General features: G+C 44.5%; 1 protein-coding gene across 1 annotated transcript; it reads right to left on the bottom strand.

Moving 5' to 3' along the window:
* Nucleotides 1-107: 107 nt before the first annotated feature.
* FAM234B (family with sequence similarity 234 member B) lies at nt 108-22,242 on the bottom strand. The gene is made up of 13 exons (XM_017827703.1): nt 22,166-22,242; nt 15,848-16,240; nt 14,901-14,999; nt 12,126-12,314; nt 10,506-10,636; nt 9,687-9,834; nt 9,202-9,343; nt 8,430-8,573; nt 5,068-5,149; nt 4,681-4,836; nt 4,046-4,163; nt 2,339-2,565; nt 108-2,164 (listed from the first exon to the last, which is right to left on the bottom strand). The coding sequence occupies exons 1-13, from the start codon at nt 22,200-22,202 to the stop codon at nt 2,159-2,161; spliced, it is 1,872 nt and encodes a 623-aa protein (XP_017683192.1). The 5' UTR covers nt 22,203-22,242; the 3' UTR covers nt 108-2,158.
* Nucleotides 22,243-22,731: the final 489 nt, after the last annotated feature.

Here is a 22,731-nt window from a genome sequence, read left to right as displayed (position 1 = left end):
ATCTGTTCCTTCTTCCCTATCATAAAAATATTGCAAGCAACCCCCAAAACAAACCCCAAAGTAAACTCATTATCTCTCAAAGGTGAAACATTGGTTCACATGATACATGATGCTGTATACAGTATTTATTTGCTCCACTGCAGTTCACAGTTCAAATACATTTTCCCAACAATATACAGACAGACTCTTTATTCACGGGGGGGAGGGAGAATGCGGGCAGGTGAATTCACATTAAGGAGGAGCTAATGCCACTGCATTGGAAAAACAGTTCTCTCAGGAAGAACCTCAGAAGAATAACTACTTAGGTAACAGCCGCTTCACCTTTCCCAGCAAGGTGGTGGCTGGAGAGGAGGGAAGAGGCACTCCTGTTTAATCCCTCTTATGTTACTGGTCCTCACACTTTCAGTCCTATTATGCAGCTGTATTAACTGACTGTGTATTATAAACACTAAACCCTGTCTGAAGGAAAATGCCAGGCCTAGAGCAGTTGCTACAATTGTGCTAAATATATACAAAGCTATTTACACAAAAATACCATGAAACATATACAAACTGTTCACAGGCTCTGACATTAAGAGAGCAGGGCCCAAGGACCAGCCTTGGGGCTTGCAGCTAATCTTGAAGGGCTATCCTGGAAGCTTTATATGGAGATGCAGGGATGATAGAGAGGGTGATACAGCAAGGAGAAGTCTCAAGAGCCCAGGAGAGCAAATCAATGGTAGATGTGCCCATCTGGAAGGAGGGTCAGTTTGCCATAACCTCACCACTCACAGGGAAGTGCAGGGAGGCTAGAAGGGCACATGCCAACAGGAGGACAGAAGAATCTTTGCAATCTTCATCTCAGCCTAGCTCTGCCTAATGTCAAAGGTCACACCTGGAAAGGCATACTGGGAAAACAGTCCCTACATTGTTGCCCTGAACTGTGGGGAACTGTTGGGGCACCAAAGTGGTTCCTGTTTATACAGTCATTTCTATCACAAGAAAATTTGTACAGATGCTCTGTAACTCTGTAATGCAACACAGGAGACTGATAACACATTCTGGGGCACAGTTCAAAACACTAAACATACTGTGAGCAAATGTCTCCCAGGGGTAGTCTGTTCCTCCTGGAGCTGCACACAGGGCTGGGCTGGCAAGGGAATGGCAATACTGAGCTCAAAATAGGGTTAAAATGCACAGAAAATCTTTCTAGTTCTGTCTCTGTCTGAGCCTGTAAACCCTGAAGCAGTGGCGTAAGAATCAGCTTTTCTGTGACTAGATTGAGTGACCTTTACAGTGACAGTTGGGATCTGCTGGGAATCTATCCCAAAAGGGCTGTGTTATATTTGCAAAGGGAAACTCAGCCCACTGGACTGCAGTGTGATATTACAGTGATACTTGGGGTTCATACAAAGCTCAGGGATGGACAGAAATAAGATGTCAATCTTGCACTTCTACATCACCCACATGCACCTGTCCTGAACTTGGAATTGGGACAGAAATACACAAGTGCAAGGGCTGGCAAATGCTGTGGAGACCATCTTTCTCTAGATCAGGTAACTCAGCTAGAGAGCTAGTCTGTAGGTGAGTTTGGGGACAGCATGAAGAAGAGGGCTGAGAGCACAGGAGAGGCTGTAGACAAGACTAACCCTGCAGGAGCCAGACAGAGGCTTCACTCTAAAAATACAAATATTAAAGCAGGTAGTGTGCTTTAGACACATCATTTGCCTTGACTCATCGTGGCCCTCTTTAGGCCTACAGCTTGTTTGACTGCCTGGGAATACTGTTTGGACATAAAAAGGTGTGTCCTAAATCTCATTCATAAATTAAACATACAAAAAATATACATATATGGTATAAATTAACACATATATATATAAAGTCTGGTTTTATATATATATGTATACAAATTCTAAATTCACATTTCTGTGCTACCTGGAAGGAAGCATGCAAGAACAGCATATGGAGGGGGAGTAGCTGAACAAGGTTCCTCTGGTACATGACAGGTCTGCCTAGGACAAACCTGCCTCCACCAGCATTCCCCAGATAGCTGAAGAAAGGGAAAGTGCTTTTAGCCCCCATTCCCTCTACACAGCAATTTTCCTGAAGATCCACAGAGCAGCTTCCTGTATTCCCCATACAGGCCACAGGTCCAACCAAAATCGGAGGAACCACCAGGCTAGAGCTGGAGAAGGAAAGGCAAACAAACATTAAAGCCAAAACCTATTACTATCTCTTTGCATCCCACCAGTCTCTTTGCATTCCAAAGAGCACCTTAACTGTGTCTGTTCTCAGGGAAGAGATCAGATGTTTTCAAGGGCCTGGATTTCATTGTGCAGGGATTCCTGCACAATCTCACCTTCTGAGGAAAGTCAACAAATTTCATCCGGGCAAGGAATCGCCTCACTTCTCCACGGCTGATTTTCGGAGTGGTGGTGTCTTTTAACCACACCATTCGACCTTGACTCATCATGGCCCACTTCAGGCCCAGCTTGCTGACTGAGAGAAATCCTGGCTGTTTCTCAGAGGTTGCAGTTGTTGTCACAGTGATGTGAAATGCATCCTTCTGGAGATCGTTAATTCCAACTAGTCCATCAGAAAAGGGCGAGAAAATAGTGGTGAGAAGTAAATTATTACATTTCTTCCAAAAGAAATCTTACAGCCTTTAGTCAGTAAAAATGTCCATTGGACTGAAGTATGTTCAGTCTGACTTTACAATTCCACGTACCATAGTTGATAAGGGAAAATAATTTTAAGTTATTTTTTTTCCCATGGAAAGAAACTGAAATTTGGATCAGAAATGGAAGGGACTGGCTCCAGGTTATGGTTTTGAGCTTGACATAGGAGATGCACATATTTCAAGAATGCAATTCACTCTCAGAGCTTTTTTTCCCACACCTGTTAGAAGCTATTGTTTTCCTCTATAGAAGGGGAAATCTGTAAAGCACGGGCAAGTCAGTTCACTCCATTCACTGTAGAATGATCTGTACAGACCTCAGAAATCCCAGTTTCTAAAAAATTCCTCTAAAAATTATATTCTATTTGTTCTTGGGGGCCCCTGGTGGTCTAGTGGTTAGGGTGCTGGACTCTCACCGCTGCGACCCGGGTTCGATTCCCAGCCCCCCGGGCAGATGGAGCTCGTCAGCCCTGTGAGGCAATCCATCTAAGAGAAGGTCACTCTAAACAAACCTACGTCCTGAGACCCTCACTGCCACTGTCCAAGCTTGCTCGGCCCCGGCAGATGAACCTCAGGATTAAAGGGTGGGCTCAGTTCAGCGCACACTGTGTCTCACCTAAAAAATCCACTGCGCAGGCTCGAAGGGTTAATGACCTTTCCCAAATCTTTGCTCACGAAGACTGGCCATATATATATTTGTTCTTGACTGAACTGTGTTTTTGATACAAACCCGATTACATGTTATCACTATGTGGCAGCTTTTCCATGCTTCCTGGACTACTGGTCCCAGTGTTGGACAAACTCTTCTTTTATCCCACACTGCCCTGCACAAGAGGCTGGCTATTGGTCAAACTGCTTTAGAAAGAGCAAGGCAATCCAACAGGGACTGTACAGTCCTGTATAGATGTTAAATCCATATCTACTTTTCCCTAAAAACACAAGTTTAAATATTCTGAATTCTCCCTTACAAAAAGGAAGATGAAGAAGCAGCACGGCTGATATCCCAAAGAGATGGCAAACAAAGTGTATCTGAGATGACAAAGTTTCATAGTGGTTTTTCATGCACTGCATTAAATCATAAACAGCTCCATGGAAATCAAGGCAACTTCTCTGGTGTAAAACATGCATGAAATCAAACTTGGACCTTTTCTTGCTTGAACACGTGCAAGAAACTTTGTGGGTCTTTTATTTCCAAAGTAGGGTTTTATTTCCAAAGTAGTTCCTCTCATCTTCGGGAGGAAGATGGATCTTATTTCCCATTGTTGGCCTATGTGTTGTGGACATCGGGTGCTACCTTTAGAGGGACAACTACATCCCACTGTTTCTCACAGCTACTTCTCTCTCCATAGTTCTTTTAGCCTAGGTAGTTTCTCCTCCATTTGTACCCACCTGCTGAAGCAATGACTTTGTCTGTTGCATTGGTGAGGTCCAAAAGGACTGTAGGAAAAACAGGATGGAGGAGATAGAGGTGGTGCAGCCCTGGGCGCTCAGGTCTGGGACCAGGTTGCTGTTAAATCGAAAGACAGACAAAAACATAACAACTGGCTAGCAAAGAGGACTCTAGCACTGCCAAAAAAATAAAGTTTTCTGACACTGTGCTGTCTTTCATGGATCAGAGAATCAAAAACTCTTGGTAAGACTGAAATCTGGCTCTGTCATATCCAGCTTGATGGGCAGAGCTACAGTTTGGAAGTTTGAGTCTCCATGCTGAATTCTGTGCCTGCATGCAGAAAAGTGCTCTGGAACTGGGAACAAATCTGCAGCTAGAACACCTCAGTGTTGCATAAAAGAATGAAATTCATACAGAAATTTTTGGTTTTGTGGATGTAAAATTTCTGTTCATAAAGCTCTATGAAGAATTTGCGCACAAAAACTCCTGTGTTTAGGCTCACGTCAAAGTAAGAGATGTCCCTGACAGCCTTCTTATACGTTAGATTTAAAATTCAGTGATAACAGGAATAAAAGACAGAGACTGCATGCACTTCAAAGAGAAACTTCAAAGTGAGGAAAGGATGCTTGCTCACCAAACTTTGTAACACAGGCTGTGTTTCATCAGCCCAGAAGAGAAAAACAGACTTCTTGTCCAAAGTCATGACTGAGAGTGCATCAAGTTGTTGCCTCTGCCACGGGAGTTCCTGGTTCCAAAGAGGGAGGCCGGATTTGCCATCTACCACCACCACCTCAAGGCAGGGAAGAGATCAAGCATTAGTGGGGTATCCAGGTGTGGATATATAGAGTGTGCCCTTGCAGTGGCATGGCCTGTGCTGTTCCCTTTCATGCCTGTGGCCACACAGTGATGACCGTCAGCCACAGAAATGGGAACAGCGAGGAGCAAAGAATGCTTGTCTCTTTCTACCCAACCTCCCCCATCCCTATGCTACCACTGGCCTCCTTGCCTTCACCTGTTTTACCTTTTTGTTTCCATCTCCAGTCTGTGCTTGCAGCATGAAGTCCAGAGTTTGGTCAGCACTGAAGTAGCCTGGTACAGGCTGGCTGTAAATTTGGAAAAAGAAACACTAAGCCCCATGGTAGGAAAAAAGGCATATCAGATGGAGGCAGAACAGTTGCTTTCATCCTCCCTTCTGCCTCTTAAAATGGCAGAATTTGCCATGCTAAAGAAGATCTTTTATCCACTCAGAGCTGTTCTGACTGTCAGGAACTGTTTGTCGGTGGATCAGAAAAGTGAAAAATGGTCAAGCAGACCACGGTGCTTGTTAGCCATTCTTCAGAGTTGTCTGTGTGGGGGGCATCCCTTGACGGGCTGCCCACCCTGTGACATGACTCTATTATTCTTTCCTTAGCATGAGAACATGTACAGTTTTGCTATGATTATAAAAAAATTACCCAGCCCTTCCAAAATGCATTGGCACATTTGACCTGCTGCTGCAAGTGGATTTCCCAGGCTGCCTTAGTTGTGTGAAGTGGATCTTAATATACTCACCAATAATGTCAGCCCATGATTCTTTGTTTTCTTGTTGCTGGCAGTTTTACAAGCCTTTTTATGACCTTCAGCAGGTTAAATGAAGTGCCCTCTCATCCTCTCCCTTCTGGGTGATATAACTTATTAATATCTCTCACTGTAAGTGTTTTTTAACCATCTTTCTTCCCTTTGGCTTTCTGAGTCTTGCCTCTGTCTTCCTTCAGTTCACCACAGCTAGACACAAGGTTCTAAATAAGCATAAACAATTCCTCAAAATTCACTGAATCAGAGATTTTATGGCGAGGCAGGATCTTGTTTATGATGGATTACTGTATTTCACCCAATTAACCAAGTATCAGCAGGCCAACTTTGCCTAGATCTACCAGCCATGAGGCTTGCTACAGAAATACAAAGATGAGATGAATTCATTGCTTCTCATGACAGTCAGTTCTAATGATTAATTTCACCCAAAGAAACATACTCGCATCTTCATTTTCTTGAACATGAACGGCTTTTGCTTCAAGGCACTTTTTCTTGCTATGGCAAGACTAAAATGCCTGTTAGCTCCTATTTCTTACACATGCTTATAAACTCACCTCTCAGGCTTCTCTTTGATCATATAAACGCACTGACTTCAATATTCCATGCTAAAGCATTTTTTTCCAGACCTTTTCTCAATTTTTTTCCAGCTTCCCCTTTAAAATGTGCTTGACAGAATGGCTCCTGAACAGCAATGTACAGCAGTGGTTTGACTTTTTACTTATGGCATCAAAGTATGTAATTTGCTTTACCTTTGGCAACTAGAATGAATGCTTTCAAGGCAGTATCATGAGACACTCCTATAGCTTGAAAGCTCTCCAGTAGCAGAAGGAAGTCGTAAGTAATTCTATCCTACGGGTATTAACTCAAAACATCTCCTAAGGTGCCTCTTCTCATGTCCCTTATGGGTTACAGTCAGTGGCACATCCCACAAAGTGAATGCAGATAGACATATGTATATCAGATGCTACCAATCAAGTGAAAAATCCCCTGGGCACTTTCTCAAATGAACCAGAAGGCTAGTAATTATTCCTGCCCAACAGTAATCCCCACAGAAATCTGCTATTAATCCTCTCTCATCTGAAACATCCATTTACAACACAATTTGCAACTGCTTACTCAATTTCATGGTCTCTGAACTTCACTCTTGTTTTATGACTACTGATTCTCCTTTATGGTTTTCCATGGATCTTGTCAAAAGCTATCTGGAAATGCAGCACATCTGCAGCAGCCATGTTTTTTTTCCTGAGATTGTTCCCAAAGGTCTGGACTCAGTCTGCCTGGCTCAGTGTGCTTGGGGCAGGTATACCCAGGGAAAGGGGGGCTCACAGCTGGCTCTGTACGCTTTGTCTGACAAGGATTTCAGTCTGACTCTGTGGTAACATCCCTGAGCTGAATTTGTCCTCCAGTCTGTGTTGCTTAAGCAGAATTTTTCTAAGTTCTAAAAAAACCCAAACAAATCTCTTGAATAAATGCTTGTCCACAATATATTCAGTCTAGCAGATTTTGTCTTTTTTAACTCTGAGAAAACAGGCAGTCCAGGGCTTTAGCACAGTGGCCTTGAACAAGAATTGCTTGCATTGTTTTTCAATGTCTTTCTGGCAGCTCCTCTACATGTGTTGTACTCTGTCCCTTGGGAGGTCATGGAACCAGGAAGAACAGGGCTAGAGAGCAGCAACCTGGAACACTAGTTACTTAGAGATGTTGTGAGTTACTTAGAGATGTTGTGAAGTTTCCATCCTTAGAGATATTTATAATCTGTCAGCACACAGCCCTCAGTAACTTGCTCTAGCTGAGCTTGCTTGAGCAGGTAGGTGGCTTAAGCAGTCTCCAGAGGAGCCTTCCAACCTTAGCGATACTAGTAAAGAAGTTTTCAACCCTTCTTGATTTATACTCATAAAAATTTTCCAATGTATTAGTGGGTCCATTGAGAAATTTCTTGTATATAACTGATTCTATGGCATCTATGAAGTGGCTTTGCTTAGTCAGTACACACTTACCCTTTAAACCAGACTTTAAACCAGACTCCATACACATCCAGAAACCTGCAGATTCTGGGCCCCAAACACTTCTTAATGAAGTTCTAATGCCTTCTTCCTATTTATGCTCTTGACAGTCAGGTAACACTGAGCTGAGAGCTGCTTTCTTTATTCTAGATAGCAGTGCAAATAATTTGTTTCCCACATAATTTCCCTCAATTGTGCCCAACTGCCCTTTGCAAATATTTAATCCTGGGCAAGCTGAAATTGCTGGTTATTATCAACCCACAAGATCTGGAAAATTACTTAATTTCCATGTGTGATATTAGAGAATGAGCAGTATTATTTCAAGGTTTACATTTAATATAGATGGTGTGCTGACTGCCAACAGTGCTCATTTTCAACTTTCAAGGAACATTAAGATCCCTGGGCCATCCTCAGACATCTTCTCTAAATACTTAACATCACTAATGTAACTGCTCCTCTCTACTGAGCTGGGATGTGGCAGCCCTGACAGCAAATGGGCTGAATCACACATCAGTAATCTCCTGAATTCCAATGCCACATCGTTCCCATGACATCAGTGTTGGGTACCTGAATCGAGCCCCTTATTTGTGATCACTCACAAGCACACAGTCAAGTTTCCAGTCTTCTTGTTCCTTGCTCCCCCTGCCTTCCTCACTTGATAAACGATGCACACCTCCAGTTCTTAGATTCCTCTGCAGACTTGGAGGATTCCTGTCAATTGCTTTCTAAGCAGGACATGTGCTTACAACTAGAAGGCAGGAAATGGTACAGGAAGAAATAGGACAGAAAAACATTCCCAGTAAGTAACCTGCTGATATTCTGCAACTCCAGGGTCCAGCGGGGCTCCAGGTCCTGTCCCCCCAGTAGAATCAAGCCCTCTTTGGTTGTGATGAGCAGGTTGCTGCAGTTTGTGTCAGGTGTCTTCATTGTCTGCAGGAAGTCAACACCTCCACTGGGACAAATGGAAAGCAGAGAGGAAACCAAGGCTTGTATCTGCACATCTCAGCACGAGCTGCCTGTCCACATAGCAATTCATCTTACTTAAGATTTGAACTATTCTTGGAGAAGTCTATCTTTTCCTCAGTGATGGGTGTTCCTCAGTTAAGTGAGCTTAATTCAAGTGTGGGGCCTTGTGAACATTATGATTTACTATAAACAGCATACAGTTTGTGAGTTCACATTTGTTCCCACCCTTTGTTCCTATCCAGGCTGACCTGCACCAAAATTTGGCAGTAAAGAACGAGCTGAGAAATTCAGGCCCACACAGGTTGAGCTTCCCAAAGAGACTCCATTAGCTGGGAGCACTTTTTTTTTCCCTTCAGCTAAACTTATAGGATTGAAGAAAGGAACAAGGAGCAGGAGAAGCTAAGGAGTCCCTTTTATCATACTCTGCTCTTCTTTTGATAGGACAACCACAGAACGGGGGGAAATGATCGTTTCCTGACAGTATTCCCCAGTTATCAACCGGACAATGAACAGGACAGTATTGAAGTAGAAGGGACCATTTCTAGGAGCACTAAGAAGTGCCTACCCTCCCATTCCTCTCCCAGAAGGAGCAAGATGACAAATCCATCTTCTACCTGTAAATGTCAATGAGCTCTGACAGGTTGACTGATCTGCGCTTTTCCCACTCTGGCTCCTCCTGCTGCAGCATTGCAGGAAAGCTGTCCCGGTTTCTGGCTTGGGTAAAGATATCCTTCAGGGCAACTGCTTGAACATTACCTGCCATGAAGAGTAAAGATGAAGAGTCTTGACTGTAAAAGCTAACCTAGTAGAACAGGGGGTGATTGGGACCACTGCAGTTGTCGTAGAAGGCAACAAAATGCCCAGAGCTGGAACCTCCCTGGCATGATGTACCTTTTGGGAAACTTCAAGGTATTCCAGGCTAACAGGTATTGGTGTTCCTGTACTTTTCCACACCATGGCAGTGAGACTTATTCCTATGCCCTCCTAGCTTGTACAGCAGAAGGCATGGTAGAAATATCCAAGGCACGCTGACCATTTTAGATAAAAACTAATGTTTTCTCAGTAAGGTGAAGTGCTGGAGAGGTAAGGTGCATCTTACCAAAACCAAACAGGATGTAGATGGCTCCCCGGCTGGTGACGTGGACTTGGGGGCCAATCACTTTCCCTTCTCCATTGGTGCTGTACTTCACAGGCCCACCCAAAGCAGACCCAGTCTTTCCTGATACCAAGATGAAAAACATATCAGGCTGCAAAGAGAGAGATGTAGAGGTTTTTATCAGTGCTTTCATGCACCTGTGCACTGAATCTTCCCCCAACCCCACAGCATGAAGCTCCACTGAATTTTTTCCCTCTCAACAAGGTCTAGCTAGCGTTCTCTTTCTCTTCGCTCAGTCTGGTTTCCTGGACATCTTACATTCAGGGTTTTCTCTTGAAAAATGCATCAAATACGGAAGGGACTTCAAAAACCTGAACTCCTCTAACAACATCAATGTTAGAATCGTGGGGAGGAATGAGCATAAAGAAAATCTGCATCTGAATTAATCATGCAAGTATTTTTCTTTCTTTTGGGTAAACTAAATGCTCCTTTCTCCAGAGATCCATCCCTACACTGCTGCTAAACACTCACTTCAAACCACGCATTCATTGAACAGAAACAGATAATTCTCAAATCTCAGTCAGGGATAAATAATGACCCTTCTGTTCATTCCCAGCTGTCAAGAAATGCATGTAGTGTCACTACTATTGTTTGCTCTAACTGCTCTGACCTATTGGAAGAAAAAAGTGTGCTTTTCAGCAAAGAAATGAAAATTAGGGGCTCTTGCAGCTCCTGTTACAGTTCTTCCACATCAGGCTCCCTGTTCTTCCTCCAGATAGATAGTCAAGGTCTCTCCAAACCTTGAGTAGGGATATGCTGTACCTGTATCTCTTTGAGAGCCAGAACAACAATATCCCTAATCCCATCTCCATCTACATCTGGAAGAGTTGCAGCCGGTGCAGCCAGGATCCCACTTGAAAGGTGGGTAGAGTTCAGCGTCCAGATGGTCTTGCCTGCAGTAAGAACAGGAGGGGAAAGAGACCTGCAGCACTTGTGGAAACAAAGGGCATCCCTAGAAGGTTGCACAAAACCTTCTTGAAGGAGGCAGCAAGAGAGCTTATTTCCCCTATTCTCTGAGAAGAGGAAAGACAAATCTACAAACTGGGGCAAGCTGCAGTGGGAAGCAATATTCTTCTCCCAGCATTTCTTCAGATTGTCTTTGAGTCAGGCCTCAGGTCCTGCTGTGCATCCTTCTTAGCATCTCTCTAGAAAGACCTGAGCCCTAAACAATTCCTGAAATATCAGAGAATATTTCAGGTTCACTTTTGGAAGGAGAACCTAAATGAGAGTGTTGCTCTGCAGGACAGCAGTTGTTTGCCTCAGCCAGCAGTAAAGGCTAGGTAGATGCGAGGAAAGGGAACAGATGGGCAGTTCTGATATTCAAAGTGCAAATCTGTGTCTCAGTTAAATTCCCAGCAGCAAATTACCATTCCAGCATGGCAAGCTCACTCCACCTCAGGGTGAAAGCATGTTAGCAGACATGATGTCAAATGGTTCAGCAGTCCAGCATGGACCCAGTTGGAAACTCAGGAAAACCAGATTTGCAAACTTGCAAATAAACACCCCTAGAAAAGGGCAAAAATAAAATTCAATGCTTTTACTTTTCCATCAGTCTTTTGCTAACACTTCTGCTTTTTCAATCTTAAAAATGCTTTGCTGCTGCTGCTGCTCTGTAGGATAGGGTTTGACCCTGTATGACAAACTAAAGGCCAAACCTGTACATTAATAACATTAACTACTGCTGGTAAAGGAGACAGCTCATGGTCCCGACCATGCAAACACTGTGCAAGTAATCTGGTCCCTAAAAGCATTTGAAAGGTAGATGCCACTGCTCATTGACAGGATCTGTCACTTAAACCCAAGGTTTCTTATATGTCTCCATTCTCTGTTCAGATTCCAAAAACATCCCTATACCTACCTATGAATATTTCTGCCAGTGAATTCATGTGGTAGAACAAACAGCAATCAGAGAATGAAGATGCACATGATCCAGTGATTAAAAATGCAATATTCATTCACATCTAATCAATTCTTCTATGGTCCTAATTTCTCTGTACGATTTCCTGGCTGTTGTGCATATCCTTATATAACTTGTCATTGAGCTTTGTAGTGCTGTGAGGTAAGTGATGGCTTGTACTAACAGCTCAATGCCGATGAGAACAGACTTTACATATTCTTTATGACACGGGAATGCTACAGGGTAAGATTAACCCTTTGAAATATTCTGAGATGGCAGGATGAAGATGTTGCCACAGAGCTACAACGGTTTGGACTCTCTTATCACATGTAACTAAAAACTCATTAGTGTTTTGATTTCTTCCTGTATGCCACTAAGTAACAGCCACCATGACCTGCCCAAACTGAATCATTCATGTTTATTGGTCCTCTAAAGAAAACAAAAAAGCAGTAGCATATTTCTAATATGCTAGTAGTCGACTGTACCTGTGGGGGCGCTGAGAAGGCTGAGGAATTTTGATGTTCCTGTAACAAGGCAGACAGGCTCTGCAGATGCCCCAAGTGATAGCCCATTGCACTGCACACTCCGAGTGTCCTCTGGAAGCTGGATGGACCATAAGGTGCTGCCATTCATACCAGAAAGTGCCACCACAGTTACAGAGGGTCTAGAGACACCTAGAAGAGGCAGGAAAGAAAGAGTGTAATCCCTTGGTATCAGAGACTGTGACTGTGCTGCCTTTGGTCCTTGTGTTTGGTTCCAGCGCTAGCTCCTGGAGCTGAGTGGCTCAAGACAGCCAAATCCACACTGCCTGAAAGTAAAGATCAAATCTCACCCCATGGCTGAGTCTTTCTGCCTGCAGAAACTAGTAGTAATCTCCAGACAAGCTGGGCTGCCAGTTAGTGCAGACAATCATGGATGTTGGACCTGAGCTCACAGCAAGAAATATCGTCAGCTGGGCACAGAGAACCAAGTTCCTGGGGACAACGTGCTCAGTTGTGGTGACTTCCTCATGTGAAATTTACTGCTGTTAAACCAGACTGATTCTTCTGATCCCTTATCCCTCAACAAAACAGCTAGCACCAAGGGGAAACCTTAAGTGACTCCCAAGGCAGATATCACCTCATATGAAAGTCCTGGCTTGTTTGTAATTCTGGAGCAACAGAAGGTGATTGGCAGTCTGAGAGCTTTTTCCTTTGTTTTCCAAATGAGTTTTATTATTGTGAAAAACAGTCTGAATGCAAACATAATTGGTGTAACTCAGGGTTCTTTTTCCAATTCACCAGTTAGCACAAAATAATTGTAAAATAAAGTACTCTGTGCTGCTTCAATTGACTGTTGGCTCTGATTCCAAATGTGAGCAACTTTTAGCTCAGCCTTCCCTCAGACATAAGTGTGGTTACTGTAAACTCCACCTAGTATGGTCATATCACAATTTAAGATGAACTCCCACACATTTCAAAGTAAAAACAGTCCCAGTCAACTTCTGTCTTACTAGCAACACATGCAACATGTGACCTGACTACACAAAGGGCATATCCGTGTCACTGGCTAAATACAAGTCTGAGTCCACTCTCTAAATCAAACTTCCTCTCTTCTCAAACTGAAAATCATGTGGTTTACACTAAGGGGATGCCCCAGATCAAGTTATCTTTGTTATGTTGGTAGGGACCAAGAACAACTAACTCCTGAATGCAGCTCACAGCTTTTCTGTGTACAAGCTGGAGAAACAGCTAACAAGTCATAGCTTACTCCATCCGGTACCTATCCCAAGCTTATCTCTACTTGACACTGTGTGAATGCTCTGAGCACAAGCCACAGGTGGGCTGATGTCCAGCTATGTGGGTTTAGGATTGTGATGTGCTTATACCTGTTTCAGTATTTGGTTTTTGTCTTCCAGCACAGCTATAGCCCAGGAGGCAATGAGGTATGACTAGTTCCACTGAGGGCATGCTGAGAACTGTACATACCTATATCTGTAACGAAAGATAAATACAATGCAATAGCAAAAATACTGAATGCAAGGACAACCTACATGAACTGAATGCCGCCTTTATGCCAACAGTATCTCCTTCTCTCACTTATTTTTTAAATTCCTTTACGGTTTTCTTTCTGTTCCTAGGTTTTCTTTCTATAGGACTTGCTGTGAAATACCAAGGGCCTTGCTTGTGCCATGGAGAAAGGCATTTTCCCGATCTTCTAACAATATTTTTATGACCCTACTCTTTGAAGAGCCAAGGCATTTTGCTCCCCTAAGAATTTTCAGATTCAGCTAATATCAGGCAATGGGCAGACACAGTGTATCAGACAGCTGGTAACCTCCAGGACTTCAGAAGCCCAGTGCAATAGGATGTCACTGGACTTGGCAGCCCCTGTGTAACAGTGGCCAGTATCAGCAGGCTGCTGCTATGTTACCTGAGGGGTGTGAGGATTAACAGAGAAAGCAAAGCAGCCAGGAGGAAGAAGCAGGGTGATACCTGCTAAACAGCCAGTAACCGTAGCTTCCCCATCATCAGTCTATTATCTGTGAATTGACAATGATTTGGAGCCTGGCAAGTATATGGACTGACCTAAAAAAAAAGGCAGAAAAATTAAGGTGTTTCCTGCAACACTGACCTACAGCTGCTCTAAAAAAATCTGTACTGCTCCCTGTTGGCAAGCTACTCTTTAGTTCAGAAGAACCGGGTCACTCCTACAGTCAGCTTGGCCACCACTGTTCCTTTTGCCAACTACCCTTGGTAATGACCAGGACACGGGACCACTGATCAGGAAAGAGTCAAGACCCTACCACTGAATCTCATTTGTGACCTCCGTCAAGCTGCTTCCCTTCTCTGTGCTTCCACTTCTGTGCCTGTAAAATTGAAGCAGTTGGACCAAGCTCTTTTGTGAAGGAGTTTGAGAGATAACAAGGGGGAAAAAAAACACACCTTATTTCCATTTGCTATTTGTGCAGCAGTGCTTTCTGATCATTCTATCTCTGTTCCCAAGTCAAGTGTGCACAAATACAGGACAAAGAGATGAAATTGCCCCGAAATAAAGGCAAGCAGATGATGTTGACCCAAAAGGTATGGGAGCACAGGTTTGCAATGAAAATTATAAGCATGACCAACCACAGGCACAGTACACCAGCAATTTTTAAGGAACTCTGAAAAGAGCAGTGCAGTGGATTTGCAGCAGCAGAAACTCCTCCAGCGTAAGATAAACATACAAAGGTCCGTACTGACACATAAAAATTAGGAATGGAAAGCAGGTGTGGTGCTTACCCATGACACTGGCATTCATCAAGGCAGTGAAGACAATGAGGATGTCAGGGAGCCCATCGCCATTCACATCACACAGTTCCAGTGGAGATAATACGCCACCTGCAACAATTACAGAGAATCACTGCACTGTTGTCAAAAAAGGCCACCCGGTTCATTTTCCACACTGGGAGAGGAGGGCTGGTCCAGAAAAGAGGTTCATGGACAGTCAAGCCTCACAAAGTCTGCTAGAGAACCACCAATGCCAGGCAGCTCACACTGCATGGAAAGGCAGACATGTAGCATCTGGGTCAAAAAAAGGAAAAATGGAGGAGCTAACAGAAAAAGAGTTATGTTTTCTACTTCAATTTCTGAGGTGATGTAGGAGCTACGTATCTTATGAAAGGCTTAGATTTGGAAGCTGGGGCAGAAAGCAAGGAGGGAGAGACATATCTAGACTTGGCAGAAGTTAGTTCACAAACCACTGTTACTTTACTGAAGAAGTCAGAATGGGAGATACTTTAGAATGTTATCAGTGGCCTGTACAGGATAACAAAAGGTCTCAAATGTTGATTTATGGATTCAAGCAGGATAAAAAGACAATTAAATAAGGTTAAACTAGTTAGAAGACACAAAGACTTCTGTATTTTAAAGTGGGCTGGGCCATTCCCATCTGGAACAGAGCACACCATCCAGACAAAAAGGCAGGATGGAGGAAGAGTCAAAATAATTTTTGGTGTTGGCAGAAATAAAATTTTGTGGCACTATTATCTACTGATGCCAGATTTCACAGGCTTCAGCTTGAAGAGCGAGCAGGACATGCCCACCTGTCTATTATCTCAGAGCATCTGCATTGATGAGGAAGGGTCTCTGCTGTGACCTGGCTCTGCCAGATAGGTCTCTCCCACTGATGCTCAGCCTGGGAACTGCCACCTCCCCTACACCAGACGCCGTTCCTGGGGCTTCCTCACCTGCTCCCTGACCTAGGTTGCGGTTCCAGGTGTTATGCAAGTCTCTAGGGGGACAGGGAATTAGAAACGCACACACCAACACAAGAATCATCGAGATCACCACAGTGAGCAAAAAGATTGCTGTGCGCAGGTATGGCATGAGGGAGGGAGCAGCCTTCTGCTCCAAACTCCCAGCTGTCTCTGCAGGATAACCCTCAGGCGCACTCTCTGACGTGTGCTGCTTTGTCATCCCAACCTCCACATCAGAATCAGGGTCCTGTATCTCTTCAGGGGGGCTCTTCCCATTCTTGACCCCCCCATTCTTCTGGATGTTGAGTACAAGGTCATCTTCACTTTCATCACTGTCAGCCTGAGTGAGGGGATCATATTCCCCAAGGTCTGGGCTCTTCTTTCCTGAGAAAAGAGATGGAGAGAGAAAATAAAGCATAAGTTCCTCACTTTTTCAGGATCTCAGTGGAGAAAAGGCTGCAGTGGAAAGTGATACCGAAGGGATGACAGAGCAGTCTGCATTTTACATGGATCCAAGTAAGAAGTGTGAGGGAAAAGACAGAGTCTGTGTTTCAGAGTAGCAGCTGCAGGAAAAAAAGGTGCTTTCACTTTACTTCCCTCAGATAAATGTATATATATATAATCAATACATATGTATACACACACACACATGTATGTGTATATATATGGAATTCATGGCTGATCTAATTCTAATACTTTCCTGATTGGTAATGAGATACACGAACACGAGTACCTAAAGAACATGAGTACCTAAACCGCAGCATTGTCTTAACTTCAGGGTCTGAACTCCTTTAGCATTTGCCAGCCTCTAATCCCAACACAGCCCCTCTTCACTTGTAGTCTATGTTCTCTGAGGGGGCCTCCCTCTGTAACCCATTTTTCACTTCCTCCTCCTGCCTGGTCCAAGCAGCACTGCTGTCTACCAGTGTGCCACATCTCCTGTCCTGCTTCATGAGGGATAGAAGGGATAGAGCACTGGGCATGGTTTCTTTGAAGTGCTGGTAAAAATGGATATCGACTCCCTGAAAATGAGGGGAAAGTGATTTTGCCCTTTTGGGCCAGTAACATGCTGGTGTCTGGAGGAATCGGGCTGCCCCTCTCAGACACCTGCTTCTCTGCACGGCTCAGCTCTGCAAGAGAGGATGCTCCAGCCCCTGCAGTAGGCAACCACAGCGCACCTGCTCTGTTCCTGATCCCAGCAGAGCCAACAGCTTGTACTTGGCCTGGCTGAGATAGATAACTTAGTATTGATCCCTTCAGGTGGTGGTAGAAGAAAGTAGCTTAGCTTTAGGTGTCTCCTCCACAGATGCCTGGCACATGGACGACTTCTCCCCTGAGCCCTAGACAGCCACAGGGAGTGTGGTGAGGGCAGGTACAGAGTCCAGTCATACATAGCGGCATAAACCCAGCGCCATCTGTTTATGAGACAGGCAAGATCACGCAGACTTGCTGCCCTGAGCTACGAGTGGAGGGTCACGTCTCAGGGAGCTGCCCTGTGCCACCAGGCTGGGCATGGAGCCATGGCCACTGCTCCAATGATTGCAGAGTCTCGGCCTATTTCTCTCTCTCTCCTGTTCCAAGGTGGGACTTTGCTGTCCCAGATATCTGCCTCATTTCCCTTTGCTTAAAGCTGATCTGAGACAGGAACTAACTTGTGCCGAAGATGCCTGAAGTGATACATGCCTGAAGTGATACATGCAAGGCATAAACAATAAGCAAAAATATACACACTGTAACCTCTCTCTGACACTAAGATGACGGGAAGGCTTTATAGAGCAGAAATTTAAGTCTTTCATGATTATTCTTCTCGAATAAGATAATATACCTTACTTCTGGTTTTCTTGTTAGACAAACTGAACAGTTACAGATGTACTGTAGTATCTAGTTAGTGCAACACACTCATTTTGCATAATCTAGAATGTATTTTGAAGCACGTGTATCTCATTTCTTTCTCATTTCTCACCCCACAAAAGGACCTTTGCTTCCCCTTCCTGTACCACTTATAAATGGTATTCAGTGTCAGTTTTAGGATTTAAGAAAAACTGTCAATCCCACTAAAAGTCAAATGCTCCATACTAAATGGAACAGCCAGGACAACCCACCTACACTGAACAGAAGGAAGCAAAAATATCCAACAAGATCACATATCTAAGTTAGACTCTTCCTTTTGAACTAGGGGCTTCTACAAAAGACTCGCGTCAAAATAATCTGGTGCACATACATACTCCAGAAATCCGTTCCTTGTAGAGGCAGTGCACCCAGCCAAAAAACACTGCATTCCTGTGGTTCGGTCTGGTCTGACACACTGCATTGTTTCACACAAGTCTGCTCTAAACAGGTGTACAAAGTGTGGGCTTTTCAGGAAGTCTGGATAACCTGGGCTCCATCTTGTGAGTGCACATAAGGCCACTGACCTCGGTGGCACACAGGTCTCTGCTCAGGGATTGCAGAGTAAATTTCACAGATGTCTATACAGTAAGTTGTGCTGACAGTGACTGAAAGACTACTCAGTGAAAATAAAAAATTCCAGAAAGGTCTTGCTGCCAGGATATTTGCAGCTTCTTACTACAGATCCAGATGTGCCAGTTCAAGCCAGGTCAGAATGGTATGAAAAACAAATGTGGCTGGCCCCGCAGTAAATGGTATTTAGCCTGAGAAGTCAAAGTTGGACAGTTACGTTAACTAGACTGCTCCTGATTTTGGAAACTGGTGAGCTTTGAGTAAAACAACTCAAACCATACTTACACTGCACATATACAGTGATTTGGTAAATTATTTTAACTCCAGACAGGCAACCCAGAAGACTGAAACCTGCTGTTCATCCTTGGAGCAACTAAAAGCATTGGTAACAATTGGTTCTTTATCTAGAACAGTTTTGTTCTGGATCTTTAGGAAACAGAAAGGACCTCAAAACTATGGCTCACCCACTCCTGGAATGGCAGGGATTGAGACGTTGTCACCATTGACAATGCTGTCAACTACAGACAATCTGTAACAGGAACACCTGTCCTGCTGAGAACCACTGATCATCGGCTATAAAACAGCTACTACACAGTAATGACAGCTTTTGATGATCCACATAAGAAAGAATCTGCTGAATTATAGGAGAACTATACAACAGGATGCTGATGAGTCTTAATTCATGTCTAAGCCTGACTAGGAATCAGAAACTGGCACTCGTTCACCCTACCTTTCCTCAAAAGGTTATCTAGCACTCCCACAAGGCACAACCACTCAATAAAGTCAGTCATAAAATGCCCTGCTGATTTTTTAAGCCAAAAGGAGGGAAGATGCTGCCCTTTAACAACGGCTGTTGGAGCACTCACCTAGCACATGTAAAACACAACTGTAAATCTAATCTCAGAGGCTTCAAACACTTATCTCCCACTGTTCAGAGAGAACCCTACCAACCAACCTCTAGGTGTTTTGGGAATGCATCTGGAGAGCTGGCAGGGACGTGCTCAGCCCAGACTCCCAGGCTGTTCTGTGGTGCAGAGAACACATAACTCATGATTCACCTGGCTGGAGAGAGACCAGAAGGAACGTGACTCTTCATCCAAGTTTTAGATCACTTGCTGTGGGAAAGTGGGATATCACACCTGGCTTCCCTTATTCACTCCCAAATGATTTTTCAACAGAAAAACATAGATAAACATAAAAACCAGTAAAGAATATGAGAAAACAGGGGCAGTCTCACATCATTTAGGAAATTACAATTTATTTGTAAGTGCTCCAGAAGTCAAGTTCTTCCCTTTCTGGTCAACAACAAGGCTCAGGTTGGGGGAAAATCGTTTGTCCATCAAGAGAAAGCTAAAACTGCCTCTGTTGCAAGCAATCAGCTGTCAGAAAATACATGCAGTTTTCAGGTTTCCATCATGGAAGCAGATATGCTAAGATCTGAGCCAGTTTCTTGGCCAAACTCTCACCATATCTCCTGAAACAATAATCACCGTGTAGCCTTCATAATAAATTAGTCTCTCTGCTAAAGCAAGCAGCAGTTCTGTGGCCTTATGCATGTACCAGACCTGTATAACTGACACTTTGTTATCTGTCTTTTCCATAGCGACTCTAACTGTATATAAACCTTGCATCCACTTTGCAGTTACGGAGTTAAGTATCAGCTAAGTCAGTTTTCCCTACTGCTCTGTGTTCCCTCCCTCCTAGAGGTATAGTGAATAAAGCACCTTCTGTTGTGACCTGCTGTAAATTGTATTCCATTTTTTCCATGGCACCCGTGACAAAAGAGAGGTTCCCATTCAGTGGCCTGTGGTTACAACCAGAGGAACTGTTGCTTGTGGTCTGTGGCTAAGTTATTGGTCACATCACTCCGAATTTTCTCTTTTTTTTTTTTAAAGCTACTGGAAGAAAAAGCAAAAACTGAAGATGGAGGTTTTCAAAGGCAGAACAGACAGAAAATGCCCCAAACTTATCAACTTTCAAGTGGAGTAAGTTTCTAAACTGCATTTTATGACTTTGAAAATCCCCTGTGTATTTGCCTAATGCCATTTTTGCACAGGCAGCTCTTGCAACTATTGCAATAGAAGAATGAGACCCCTCAATGAAGAACATGTGAATCGTGTGATCATGATTTCGAAAGGAGGCATCTGTGAGGTGATCTGTGTTGAAATTAGGTCCCACTCATAATGAAATATTCATTTCTAGGGCTGATGGCTTGAAAGATATTAATTGTAATCTTTTTTTTTTCTGGTTTTGACTGACTGGAAAGGCTTTTCTTTGCACTCACTTTGGAGTGAATGAGTAGATTTTTGGAGTGCAATTCTCAGTATTCCAATGATGACTGGTTCTAGTATCCTTTGTACTCACTTCATGTTCTGTTTATTTTTCTGGCAGTTGGCAGGCACCAGTCAGCAGGTATTGCAGACATATCTCTCAGTGCACAGGGAGATAAGTCGCCACACATTGATTTTTAATTAATTTAATGAGATGCAGCAGGAAAAACAGATATAGCAATAGGCTTTCTGCTTTCTCATTGCTGTTGGAAGCTGCATTGTTCAAGAATTAAACACACAAAAAGGGTATGATTTCTGCAATTTAACCTAAGGACTGATGCAAGAACCTTTTTCCTAAGGGTAATTGCAAGGTCTGTTGTGATCTTTCCAAATAAGTGTCTCCTAACAGCAGATATCAAATAGATCATTCTGGTTCTAAAGGTCCCAGAAGTGTACTTTTATTGCACAGTTCCCCGCTGGTCTCGTCCTAATGAACACATTTATACCCACCAGTTTGCCCTTTTCCTAAACAGACTTCATGTAAAATGTATTCCTTCCCATTTAGACAGACATATATATATACATATATACATACATATATATATATATATATATATAAAATCAGGAAGAAACTGATTTGCAAACAAAATTTCTTTGAATGAGATCTAACAGGCAGCACATAAACTAAAAGTAACGACTCCTGGTATGGGTTACTAAAAGATGGCAGGAAAGACCTTGAAGACATAACTTCATCGACCAAGGGAAGAAGAAAGTATCACTGGTCCACTGAGTGCAGCTTCACAGACTGGAGCAGTGCAGGACCACAGTGGTGTGTAGTGCCAGGGAGGAGCCCACCCCAGCAGCACACAGCTGGGCCCTGTCTCTGTCCCATGGCTGTCCCAGAGGCCAGACACAGTTAGGAAGGGCAACGAGGTACTTTTCCATCGAAGTTAATGCAGCCAGGTGCATTGGCACCGTCTCCAGTCAATCCAAAAGCAACTAGTTTGCTCAAGATCTGGTTTCACAAGGTATTTTAATTCCCCTTTAATCTCCTCGCTGAAGAGAACGGCTGTTGGACTGCTGCTCACCGCACACAATAGTCCCTTATGCTTGTATGTCCTTTCATCTCGCTGAAGATCTCTGGCTCGAAGGTGCAGCGGCGGCAGGCAGGCTTTAAACATTTACCTGGGTAACTGCAGTGGCACTCACCGAACTCCTGCCCTGGCTTCTGCGGGCAAAACCCGGCAGGAGCGGATCCGAGAGGGATTAGCTCTGTCTTTCCTCCCGCGCAGCCCCCTCACCGAGCCGCGGCCCAGGCCCCCCGCCGTCACACACGACTCCTCCAGCGCCCCGCGGTGCTGCCCCGTCCCCTGGGGCCCCGCTCCGCCGCGGGCCCGGCCCGCGCCCCGGGGCCGAGACCCGCACCGCCACATCACCATGGCAACGCGCCCCGCCGCCCCAGCCAGCGCCACCCGCGCCTCTCGCCCCCAGGCGCCGCCCCGGGCGCGGCTGCCCGGCCCTGCCCGGCCCTGCCCGGCCGGCGCTGCTTCCCTCCCTGCCGCGGGCGCGGAGCCCTTACCCGGCAGCTTCAGCGCCCGGGACAGCACCGTAGCCATGCTTGAGAGAGCAGTGCGCGTGCGCGTCGCCCGCCCCGCGCCTTCCCGCAGCCTGCTGGGAACTGTAGTTCCGCGCCGCGAGAAGCTCCGCCGCCTTGCGTGCCCTCCCTGCGGTTTTGAAGGGGCAGGGATGCGCAGGGCGGAGTGGCCTGGTGGCAGCGAGCCCTGGCCGAGGACAGATCATATTTCCACAGGCTGCACGGCTGTGTAGGCACAGACAGATGGAAAAAAGGCTCGTTATCCTAAGTGATTTACACAGAAAATACCAGTCCTTTAAATTGCTCTTGAGATATATATATATATATATATGTATATCTTCATTCTTGAGAAGGTTTTGGTTGGAAGAAATCTTGTTGATTTTGTTTGATATTGCAATGGTTTTTTTGTTGTTGTTGTTGTTTAACTACAAAAGATGGCCAGGGCGTTTTCCAAAGCTGTCCTCAATCATCACTGCAGCCTTCCGAGCTAAGTGAACAAGTGAACTCTCCCTTTCCCATGATGGGGAAATTGAGCAAGGACGGGTTTGTGG

The sequence above is a fragment of the Lepidothrix coronata genome, unplaced genomic scaffold (assembly GCF_001604755.1).
Source record: "Lepidothrix coronata isolate B3197 unplaced genomic scaffold, Lepidothrix_coronata-1.0 Scaffold141, whole genome shotgun sequence".
NCBI lineage: Eukaryota > Metazoa > Chordata > Aves > Passeriformes > Pipridae > Lepidothrix > Lepidothrix coronata.
This window is presented reverse-complemented; position numbering and strand designations above follow the sequence as displayed.